The sequence below is a fragment of the Mercenaria mercenaria genome, chromosome 8, assembly GCF_021730395.1.
Source record: "Mercenaria mercenaria strain notata chromosome 8, MADL_Memer_1, whole genome shotgun sequence".
In the NCBI taxonomy this organism is placed as follows: Eukaryota; Metazoa; Mollusca; class Bivalvia; order Venerida; family Veneridae; genus Mercenaria; species Mercenaria mercenaria.
This window is the reverse complement of record NC_069368.1, coordinates 25,152,056-25,164,903: the sequence shown is the minus strand read 5'-3', so window position 1 is coordinate 25,164,903 and position 12,848 is coordinate 25,152,056. Positions and strand designations below refer to the sequence as shown.

General features: G+C 35.1%; 1 protein-coding gene across 1 annotated transcript in view; it reads right to left on the bottom strand.

Moving 5' to 3' along the window:
* Positions 1-6,869: 6,869 nt before the first annotated feature.
* Positions 6,870-12,848, bottom strand: part of LOC123522839 (coiled-coil domain-containing protein 112-like) — a 38,857-nt gene continuing 32,878 nt past the window's right edge. Inside the window, exon 14 of the mRNA XM_053549566.1 lies at positions 6,870-7,260. Coding sequence (XP_053405541.1) covers positions 7,230-7,260 — 31 coding nt within the window. The 3' untranslated portion in view covers positions 6,870-7,229. The remainder of the gene's footprint in view (positions 7,261-12,848) is intronic.

Here is a 12,848-nt window from a genome sequence, read left to right as displayed (position 1 = left end):
TCGTGCCAAGTTACATCAAAATCCCTCCATGCTTGAAGAAGAAATGCTCTGGACAAGGTTAGACAAAGTCATTCTTGTATCTTACTTTTGACCTCTAAGTGTGACCTTGACCTTAGACTTAGGGACCTGGTTCTTGCGCATGACACTCCGACTCATGGTGGTGAACATTTGTGCCAAGTTACATCAAAATCCCTCCATGCTTGAAGAAGAAATGCTCTGGACAAAGTTGTCATTCTTGTAACCTTTGACCTCTAAGTGTGACCTTAGACCTAGGGACCTGGTTCTTAAGCATGACACTCCATCTCATGATGATGAACAATTGTGCCAAGTTACATCAAAATCCCTCCATGCATGACGAAGAAATGCTCTGGACAGTCATTTTTGAATTTGACCTTTGACCTGTGTTACCTTGACCTTTGAGATAGGAACCTGGGGTTTGCGCATGACACTCCATCTCACTGAGGTTAATACTCATACCAAATATAAACAAGATTGCTCCATGCAATTCAAAGTTATGGTCCGGACAAACAAATCAGGACGGACGGATGAACGCACGCACGCACATACACCGAACAGACATTTGGACAACTATGTCTTTGCTTCCGCAAGCGGGCTCGACAATAACAAGAAAGTAGGTCAGTAGGTCACCTTCATGGTCACTGAAAGTCAGTTTTAAGATCGGTGTGCAAAACTGTGTATGCCATCCAAATTTCCAGGCTGTATCGTAAAAAAAAACAAAAAAGAAAGTTGATCAGTAGGTCTAGGTCACAGTCAAGTGACCCCTAATTACTTGGGGCCATCAAATAATTATAATTTTACAGTCTAGGAAATATGATCAGATAATTTTTAATTTAAAGAATTTTTCCCTTATAACTCATATAACAAGTGGGGCCTCTCTTCACCTCAGGAGCATGATTGGAACAATTTTTGTAGAGGACACTAGGCAACTCAACATACCAAATATCAAAAGCCTAGGCCTTACAGTTTCAGGCAAGGTGATTTTTAAAGTTCTCCCTGTATAAGTCTATGTAAAACTTGGGACCTCTTTCTGCCCCAGAGTAATAATTTGAACAAACTTGGTAGAGGACCACAAGGCAATGCAAAAATACAAATATCAAAAGCCTAAGCCTAAGCCTTGCAGTTTCTTACAAGTAGATTTTTACATTCTATAGTTTTATTAAATACAGACTTTGTTGATAAATTTTAACAACAAAAAATTCTCTTTAATAAGACTTTATACATATCTGTCATGGAAACATCAATGCAGAAAATTTAATGTTAATTTGAACAATAGCTTTCCTCAAAATATACTGCCTCAGGCAAAACCTTTTGTTAAATACTTTGAGCTTTCAGGGTTAATTTGGTTTGTCTACATGTCATGTTCAAGGTCCATGCTTTTTCCATGACACACATGTATAAAGTGGGAAATTTTTTATTAAAATTTATCAATCAATGTTGTATTTAATAAAATTAAGGTAGTAATAGACAATCTGAGGCCATTTCTTAACAACTGCACAATTTTTGTAGTGTTGCTTCGAATATTTATTTACCCCACCCACTTTTTCCCAGTTCGAGAGTGTACCACACTTCCAACATTAATCAGAGTGTACTGATAAACTGTCATTTTTATGTTTATTTAGTTAACAATATCTGCTGAAAATAACACCTTAATATCTCAACTAATGAAAAATGTTTTAGCTTTTTGGTAAAGTGCGTCCATTGAAAATCAGTAAATCTGATTAGACCACTTTGTGGCTCTGTTCTGAAAAAAGTATTCAGAACAATTTAAAATGCAACATGTTGTGTGAATGGCTATTGCTTAGTTATTTTATCATGAAAGTTTCAGGTAAAAAGTTAGAACCATTTAAAAAAAAATAACAGAAATTGTGTTCCTGGCTGGTCACATGTCAGATTACCCCACCCACTTTAAATGTGAATATCTATAAAAGTTAGTCAAAACTGGTAACAGTAACACTTGTTAATGGAACTTAATACATGTAGGTATAATACCACAAAGTATGAAATAAAATCAAAAAACATTTTGCATAGACACCTAACTGCCCCCACCCCCCACCTCCTTTAAAAGCTGTAGCTTCAGAAATATGAAAGAAGGTCATAAGATCAATTTCAAGGTCAAAGTTCATTTTGGTATACAAAACTATGCATGTGCTTCAAATTTGGAGGCTGCAGTTTGAGGAATGTAAAAGTAGGTACTAGATAAAAAATCAATGTCAAATTTCAATTCAGAACACAAAACTATGAATGTGGTCCAAATTTGAAGCATGTAGCTTGAGAAATGTGACTAGGTCAATCTCAAGATCAAAGTTCATTTTGGTACACAAAACTAAGCAGGTGGTCCAAATTTGAAGGCTGTAGATTGAGAAATGTGAAAGTAGGTCACTAGGTCAATGTCAATGTCAAAGTTTTTTCGGTACAAAAACTACGCATGTGGTCCAAATTTGAAGGCTGTAGCTTGAGAAATATGCAAGTAGGTCACTAGGTCAATGTCAAGGTCAAAGTTTTTCGGTACACAAAACTATGCATGTGGTCAAAATTTGAAGGCTGTAGCTTTAGAAATGTGAAAGTAGGTCACTAGGTCAAAATCAATGTCAAATTTCATTTCGGAACACAGAACTATGCATGTGGTCCAAATTTGAAGGTTGTCGCTACAAAAATGTGAAAGCAGGTCACAAGGTCAAAATCAAGGTCAAATTGCATTTTGGAACACAAAACTATGCATGTGGTCCAAATTTGAAGCCTGTACCTACAAAAATGTGAAAGAAGGTCACTAGGTCAATGTCAAGGTAAAAGTTATTTTCGTTACACAAAACTATGCATGTTGTCCAAATTTGAAGGCTGTAGCTTGAGAAATGTGAAGGTAGGTCACTAAGTCATTGTCATGGTCAAAGATTATTTCGATCCACAACACTATGCATGTGGTCCAAATTTGAAGGCTGTAGCTTGAGAAATGTGAAAGTAGGTCACTAGGTCAAAATCAATGTCAAATTTCATTTCGGAACACAAAACTATGCATGTGGTCCAAATTTGAAGCCTGTACCTTAAAAATGTGAAAGTAGGTCACTAGGTCAATGTCAAGGTCAAAGTTTTCCAGTGCACAAAATTACGCATGTGGTCCAAATTTGAAGGCTGTAGTTACAGAAATGTGAAAGTAGCTCACTAGGTCAAGATCAAGGTCAACTCATGTCAATGTTCCATCTTGCCACTCAAAACTATACATGTGGTCAAAATTTGAATGCTGTAGATTATTGACAAGAAGATTTTAGAAGCTTTTCCCTATATAAGTCTATATGAACCATGTGACCCCCGGGGCGGGGCCGTATTTGACCCTAGGGGGATAATTTGAACAAACTTGGTAGAGAACCACGAGATGATGCTACATAACAAATATCAAAGCCCTAGGCTTTGTGGTTTGGACAAGAAGATTTTCAAAGTTTTTCCCTATATAAGTCTATGTAAACCATGTGACCCCAAGGGCAGGCTATATTTGACCTTAGGGGGACAATTTGAACAACCTTAGTAGAAGACCACTAGATGATGTCACATACACAAGAGATCACAGAGTGGTCTTGGCGCCCACCAATGTGCCATTTTTGAGTGTTCAAAATTTCAAGACTTACCGACTAGCTCAAGGTCAAATTTCATTTCCGTACACAACACTGTGCATGTGGTCCAAATTCGGAAGCTGTAGCTTGAGAAATGTGAAAGTAGGTCACTAGATCAATTTCAAGGACAAAGTTCTTTGTACACAAAACTATGCATGTCCATCAAGTTTGAAGGCTGTAGTTTGAGAAATTTGAAAGTAGGTCACTAGGTCAATCTTAAGGTCAAAGTTTATTTCGGTACAAAAAACTATGCAAGCAGTCCAAATTTGAAGGCTGTAGCTTGGAAAATGTGAAAGTAGGTCACTAGGTCAATGTCAAGGTCAAAGTTTGTTTCGGTACACAATCCTATGCATGTGGTCTAAATTTGAAGCCTGTAGCTACAGAAATGTGAAAGTAGGTCACTAGGTCAATCTTAAGGACAAAGTTCATTTCGGTACACAAAACTATGCGAGTGGTCCAAATTTGAAGGCTGTAGCTCGTGAAATGTGAAAGTAGGTTACAAATTTTATTTCGGAACACAGAACTATGCATGTGGTCCAAATTTGAAGGCTGTACTTTCAAAAATGTGAAAGTAAGTCACTAGGTCAATGTAAAGGTCAAAGTTTGTTTCGGTACACAAAACTATGCATGTGGTCCAAATTCGAAGACTGTAGCTTGAGAAATGTGAAAGTAGGTCACTAGGTCAAAATCAAGGTCAAATTTCATTTCGGAACACATAACTATACATGTGGTCCAAATTTGAAGCCTGTACCTTCAAAAATGTGAAAGTAGATCACTAAGTCAATGTCAATGTCAAAGTTCTTTTCAATGCACAAAACTACGCAAGTGGTCCAAATTTGAAGGCTGTAGCTACAGAAATGTGAAAGTAGGTCACTAGGTCAAAATCAAGGTCAGCTCATGTCAAGGTTCATTTTGCCACTCAAAACCATACATGTGGTCAAAATTTGAATGTTGTAGGTTTTTGACAAGAAGATTTTAAAAGATTTTCCCTATATAAGTCTATATGAACCATGTGACCCCCAGGGCGGGGCCATATTTGACCCTAGGGGGATAATTTGAACGAACATGGTAGAGAACCACTAGATGATGCTACATTACAAATGCCAAAGCCCTAGGTTTTGTGGTTTGGACAAGAAGATTTTCAAAGATTTTCCCTATATAAGTCTATGTAAACCATGTGACCCACGGGGCGGGGCCATATTTGACCCTAGGGAGATAATTTAAACAAGCTTAGTAGAAGACCACTAGATGATGTCACATACAAAATATCAAAGCCCTAGGCCTTGTGGTTTTGAACAAGAGGTTTTTCAAAGTTTTTCCCTATATAAGTCTATAATAACCAAGTGACCTCCAGGGCGGGGCCATATTAGACCCAAGGGAAATAATCTGACAAGAAGATTTTAAAAGATTTTCCCTATATAAGTCTATATGAACCATGTGACCCCCAGGGCGGGGCCATATTTGACCCTAGGGGGATAATTTGAACAAACTTGGTAGAGAACCACTAGATGATGCTACATTACAAATGCCAAAGCCCTAGCCTTTGTGGTTTGAACAAGAAGATTTTCAAAAATTTTCCCTATATAAGTCTATGTAAACCATGTGACCCACAGGGCGGGGCCATATTTGACCCTTGGGGGATAATTTGAACAAGCTTAGTAGAAGACCACTAGATGATGCTTCATACCAAATATCAAAGCCCTAGGCTCTATGGTTTTCGACAAGAAGATTTTCAAAGTTTTTCCCTATATAAATCTATGTAAATCATAGAAATAAACAAAGGGTCATAACTCAATTAAAAATTCATGAACCAGTCTAATTTTCAGGGGGACAAAACTAGGGTACCAATATTTCATTCTGACAAAGTTTGGTCAAAATCCCCCTGGTAGTTTCTGAGGAGATGCGATAACGAGAAATTGTTAACGGACAAAAGGACGGACGGAAGGACGACGGACCACGGACGCAGAGTGATTTTAATAGTCCACCATCTGATGATGGTGGGCTAAAAATACCAAAGCCCTAGGTCTTGTGGCTTTGTGGTTTGGACAAGAGGTTTTTCAAAGTTTTTCCCTATATAAGTCTATACAAACCATGTGACCCCCAGGGCGGGGCCATATTTGACCCTAGGGGGATAATTTGAACAATCTTAGTAGAAGACCACTAGATGACGTCACAGGCAAAATATCAAAGCCCTAGGTCCTGTGGTTTTGGACAAGAGGTTTTTCAAAGTTTTTCCCTATATAAGTCTATATAAACCATGTGACCCCGGGGCGAGGCCATATTTGACCCCAGGGATATAATTTGAATCACCTTGGTAGAGGACCGCTAGATGATGCTTCATACCAAATATCAAAGCCCTACGCCCTGTGGTTTTGGACAAGAAGATTTTCAAAGTTTTTCCCTATATAAATCTATGTAAATTATAAAAATAAACAAAGAGCCATAACTCGTTCATAAATTGTTGAACCAGTCTGATTTTCAGGGGGACACAACTAGGGTACCAATACATCATTCTGACAAAGTTTGGTCAAAATCCCCCCAGTAGTTTCGGAGGAGATGCGATAACGAGAAATTGTTAACGGACGGACGGACGGAATGACGGACGGACGGACCATGGACGCAGAGTGATTTTAATAGCTCACCATCTGATGATGGTGGGCTAAAAACTGGTAAAATCCTACAAAACTAGAGATGCTTTTGAGAAAAGCTCATGTCTCCCACAACTGTCCGTATGAAAAATGTCTACCGGTAGATGCTGTGAATGGTCTAGATGAATGAATTTAATCAGACTGTCTGGACAAGTGCATCCAAGTAATTTAAGGGCCATAATTCAAAAGTGCTTGAGCCGATTTGGCTAGTTATCGAACTTTGCTGAGGTCTTATGACCAAACAAATTTTCAAGTCTGGTTAAGATCGGATGAGAAATGTCTGACTTAGAGTGAGGACAAGTTTTGTGACAGACAAACACACAGACAGACACACACACACAGACTGGAGTAAATCAAAATGTCTCCCACACCACTGTGGGGACGGAGACATAATTATGTTTAAAAATGCAAAATGGACCATCAAATATAGCCGAATTGAAAACTTTGTTGACAAAGTGGCATTTTATTAGCCTACAATGGCTAATGGCAGAGCAGGCCTGGGTATAGAAAATGCTCCAATTCAAGAACCTCTCTGGTTGTTGTTCTTGCCAGGAAGAAGGATGTGCTGGTAATGTAAATGAGAAAATATAACAAAAAATTTATGAAATTTTTCTAAACAGCTTTTAATTTCGGTTTTTTTAGTAGTACAATGTTACAATACTTAATTCTATTTTTAGCTCCTTTTATTTCTTTACACTGGCAAAGATTCTCACACAGATTTCATCAAAAAAAGAAGCTAGGTACTTGTGCAACGCAGGAAGAGCATCATACTAACTCCTTGGACTATATTGGCAATGTTTTTCATTAGTATATTTTACCAATAAGAACCAGGTACACATGTTCTATGAGAGCAACATCATACCAGTTTTTTGAGCTACCAGCTATTATCCAGACACAAGCCCTTTATTGCTTTATTCAACATCTGCCAGGCTTACATCAGTCAAAGGTGCTAAGACCTTCACGGACCTTGTCGCCAAGCTGGAACAGCCCTGAAGAAAACAAAACTTCATAAAATAGACATAAATAAGACATCTGATTAACATCTGAATACTTTCAATTGTCTAATTCCTCAACAAAAACAGCTGCTAAGGGCAAAAATTTAAAAACATACCAGATAGCCTTAAATTCATTGTTGTTTTGTTGGGTTTTAAGTCATATATAAGGCCACACCAAATTGATAAGTTGTTCATCGGATTTTTTTCTGAAAAATCTGAGGCGGCGAGCGAAAAAATAATCTAAATATTTTTTTTTTGTTTTTGAGAAAATCAGGAGCGATCGAAGAGCGAAGAAATATATTTGTCTTCATTTGGCTCTCGACTGACTAATAAAAACCTTAAAATAGAATGTATAGCCCTTTTAAATTATAAAGTAAGTCCCCAGGGATTGAGAAAATCTAACCTGCAGACGCACAACAAAGCGAACTCGTGAAAAAAGGTAATAACATTGTCATACAGTACACTGTAATCAAATATCAAATCGAATATTTACTGCTATGAAAATGTAGCATTCTTAGCTGACTTTACAAAGTTTTTGATACATCAAATATCTATGTGAGTGTTGCTAGATCTATTAAAGCTTCTGATTTGAAACTTAGAACCGTTATTTACTGTCAAAGTCTACACCAGGAGAAACAATACTCTTAAGTCTGAATCTAGACAGAGTTATACCCCTTTTTAACATAGAATATTTTTAATTAAGTTTTATATAATGACCAATAGCTCTGTACTTTAATAGCTTCTAACTATTATGCCCCTTTTACTGGCAAAGCTCTGATTTAGAAAAGTCGAGCATGATGTCTTATGTACAGCTCTTTTTTCTAACTTTAAACTTTCATAACATATTAAATTTGTTGAAACAAAGTCTTAATTAAAGTCTGAAATGGAGATTAACGTGCATTAACATTAGTCTACTAAATGATTGGAAAATTTGAAAATCAAAACTCTCCTGAAAACAAATCGTAATGTAAATTCTTTACCCACCAACTATGCAAATGGTGATCATTTGGACAGAAAACAAGGCAGTCTGAAAGACAGCTAAATCCCCCGCCACTGCTATGGATAGTGAAAGGATAAACCTTTGATTTTAGCTGTGACCTTGACCTTGAACTGACATGGCTGACTCATGAATTCTGCACAACGTCTTGATGAGGTGATCATTTGACCCAAGTTTCATGAAAATCCTTCAAGGGGTTTAGGAGATACAGAGCTGAAACCTTTGACCTTCAGTTGTGACATTGACCTTGAGTTGACATGGCTGACTCATGAGTTCTTGATGAGGTGATCATTTGACCCAAGTTTGATGAAAATCCTTCAAGGGGTTTAGGAGATACAGAGTGGACACAAAATGGAAGGCTCAAACCTTCGACCCTTAGTTGTGACCTTGACCTTGAGCTGGCATGGTTGACTCATAATTTCTGCACATCGTTCTGATGAGGTAATCATTTTACCCAAGTTTTATAAAATTCCTTCAAGGGGTTTAGGAGACATGGTTCATACAGGACTTGGCAAAAAAAATTCAAGGACTTTTCAAGGACTTTTTATGGATTTTCAAGGACTATTTTAATCGCTTTAAATCTTAAATTACAAAACCATTTAGGCTCTTCATAAGGCATTATGACAGAAGAAAAGTTACAGAACAGTTTTATTTTCCATAAGCTACAATAGCATATCTTAACCTTTATGAGATCTTCAATGGGATTACCTTTTATGAGCTATATTTGCCTGTATACATACTTAGTACATGTTTCTTATAAGTCTTTCAAGCTCTCAAGACTAGTTTTCAATTTGTCCTCAAGGGACTTCACTTCTTGTTTTTGCGTGTGATTTCAACGCACTTTCTCCCATAGTTCCGACATCAATGAGTTTATCACATACACTTATGCTTGTCTGACTTAAACTCCTTTAACCATGATGAATAATCATCCTGTTTTCAGATTTTTAAAAGAAAAGAATTATCATATATACTGTTTACAAGACACCCATTTCACCAAGAGTCAGGAAAAGTTTATATACTCACAATGGAATAATGAATGCTATTTTAGTTTTTCATCTTCAAATGCTAGAGATGTAGCAATTCTCTTTAATAAAAACTTTGAATATACAGTACATAAGGCTCATTCGGATAATGTTGGTAACGTTATAGCTTTAGATATTACCCTAGAAACAAATAGAATCACACTAATTAATTTGTATGGACCAAATACAGATGATCCTGAGTTTTATGATAAGATTTTCACCCTTATTGACAAAATAGGTAATGAATCATATATAATTTGTGGAGATTACAATCTAGTTCTTGACCCACCTTTAGACTATGATAATTACAAGCATATAAATAATAATAAAGCAAGATTAAAGCTTCTAGAATATATGAAAGATAGACAACTAGTAGACCCTTTTAGAGAAAGTTTTCCTGATAAAAAAAGATATACATGGCGTCGTTCAAATCCTCTCCAGCAAGCACGTCTTGACTTTTTCTTATTAACAGAAGATCTTTTGATAAATATTCAGAAAGCTGATATTGAAACTAGCTATAAGTCAGATCACTCAATAGCATCTATATGTTTAAGTTTTTCCGAGGTAGAACATGGCAAAGGATTATGGAAGCATAATAATTCCCTACTTAAAGATGAAGAGTACTTAAAAAATATCAGGAAAAAAATAAGGGATGTAAAGCAATAATATTCCTACCAGTTTATAATACAGAAAATATTGATCAAATCCCAAATGAAGAAATTGAATTTATTATTAACGACCAATTGTTTTTAGAGACATTGCTTATGGAACTGAGAGGAACATCAATATCATATAGTAGCTATAAGAAACGTTTAATTGACAAAACAGAGGCTGATTTAATTTCAAAGATATCAGATTTTGAAGAAAATTTAAATAAACAAAATGCTGACCAAATGGAAGAATTGAAATTAGAACTTAAAGAGATAAGAGAAAATAAGTTGAAAGGACATATTATTCGATCAAAAGCAAAGTGGATCGACAAAGGTGAAAAACCTTCAAGTTTTTTTTGTAATTTAGAGAAGCGAAATTATATCAATAAAACTATTTCAAAGATAGAGCTAGAAAATGGGAAGATAATAAACACACAAAAGGATATCTTGATGGAAATGCAAACTTTTTATCAGGCATTGTATTCTTGTAAAGATGATTCACTGATAAGTGATATTGACTTGAATGAATTATTTGAAAATATACCTGTTAGAAAATTAAGCATACAAGAAAGTAAAGAGATTGAAGGTAAACTAACATATTTAGAAGCTGTTTTGGAAAGACTTGGGTCATTTTATTGTCAGATCATTGAATTATGCTTTAGAAATAGGACAACTGTCTATTACCCAAAGACATGGTCTAAATTACTTGCATTCCGAAAGAGAACAAACCAAAACAGTTCCTTAAAAACTGGAGACCAATAACACTTTTGAATACTGTTTATAAAATAGCTTCTGGAGCAATTGCATCACGTATAAAAACTGTTCTGAAAAGCATCATTAGCGATGAACAAACAGGCTTTATAAAAGATAGGTATATTGGTGAAAATACAAGACTTAGACTGATCTATGATATTATGCATTTTGCTGAAGAAAGCAACATTCCTGGTCTATTATTGTTGATCGACTTTGAAAAAGCATTTGATTCCCTCTCTTGGGTATTTATTCAGAAAACACTGAATTTCTTTAATTTTGGAGATTGTCTTAAAAGATGGGTAAAACTCTTTTATTCGAATATACAGTCATCTGTATGCCAGTGTGTTTTTTTATCAGATTCTTTTAATATTGGCCATGGCTGCCGTCAGGGTGACCCTTTGTCACCTTATATATTTATCCTCTGCTCTGAAATTCTTACTAAGAAAATAAAAAAGAACAAAAAAATAAAAGGTATAAAGGTAAATGGTATAGAACAATTATTATCACTTTTTGCTGATGATACATCAGTAATTCTGGATGGAACAAGTGAATCATTAAATGAAACCTTGACAGAGTTGGACTTTTTTGCAAATATTTCAGGCCTCAAAATCAACTTTGAAAAAACTCATGTGATATGGTTTGGTTCTAAAAAATTCAGTACCGAGTCCATTAAGACAAAGTTCAAGCTGGCTTGGGGAAAACATGAATTTAAATTACTTGGCATTCAATTTCATGTTGACTTAGAGAAGATGATTATACTTAATTATAAAGATAAATTGAGTAGCTTAGAAAATTCTGTTAAGTTTTGGAATAGGAGATACCTTACGCCAATTGGAAGATGTACAGTTATTAAGAGTTTATTGTTACCAGCCTTTAATCACTTGTTTGTCTCTCTCCCAGATCCTGGTGACAAAATACTGAAATCTATTAATGACACCTTGTATAACTTCCTATGGCATGGACCAACAAAAGTGAAAAAATCAGTCATAATAAAAGATTACTGTGAAGTAGGAATTAAAATGACAAATGTCCAGTGTTTTATTCAAAGTTTGAAAATAACCTGGATAAGAAGATTGTTAGCCACACAAGCAAATTGGGCAATTTTGGCAGAAAATTTATTTCATAAACACAAACTGATTAATTGCGGGAAACATTATGCAGACAAAATGGAACAAAAAATTACAAATAAATTTTGGAAAAGTGTTTTGCAATCATATTCCAATTTTCTAAAAGTTACTCCTGTGGAAACTAAGACAGACTTTTTAAAGTGTCCAATCTTTTATAATCATAACATTCTTGTTGGAAAACAAAGTCTATTTTTCAAATCCTGGTATGAGAATGGTATAAGATATATTAATGATATGTATAGACAAAACAAGCTTATGTCTTATGAAGAATTTAAAAATAGCACAAAAATACATGTGAACACATTACATTATCTTGGAATAACAAGAGCTATATTGAACTACAGTAAGCAAATTACACTAAGAGAAGCAGAAACAGAATCACAATGTAATCCATTCATTCCTTTTCCTATAGGAATAATACTAAAATCAAAATCAGGATGTAAAGACATCTATAATATTCTAAACAGAAACTCTGATACCCCAACAAGCCAAACAAAATGGAATTCAGAATTTCACTTCAATTATGACGAATGGAAATATTTTTATAGTATGCCATTTAAAGTAACCAGGGACAGCAATTTACAATGGCTGCAATATAGACTTCTACATCGTATTTTGCCAGTCAATAAGTATTTAAGAACATTAAGCTTGAAAGATAATGATCTATGTGACTTTTGTAAGAGTGAATCAGAAACCATAGAACATTTGTTTTGGAAATGTATACACACAAGTTTGTTCCTTCAAGATCTTAAGAGGCAGTTGGAGATTAAAAATATTTCCTTAGCATTAGACAAAATAAGCTTCTTGTTCGGAGCAAAAGGTACTCCAGAATACTTAACATGGCTATATATTAAAAAATTCATATTCTCAAGTAAAAGTTTTGGTAGATTATTATCAGTGAATAATATGAAATATTATCTACAACATGAATTCAATATTAATAAAGAATTGTCAATAAAAAACCAAACTTCCAACAAATTTGAGGCAAATTGGAAAATAATAAACAACCTTATTAATTAGTTGTCAGGTTTTT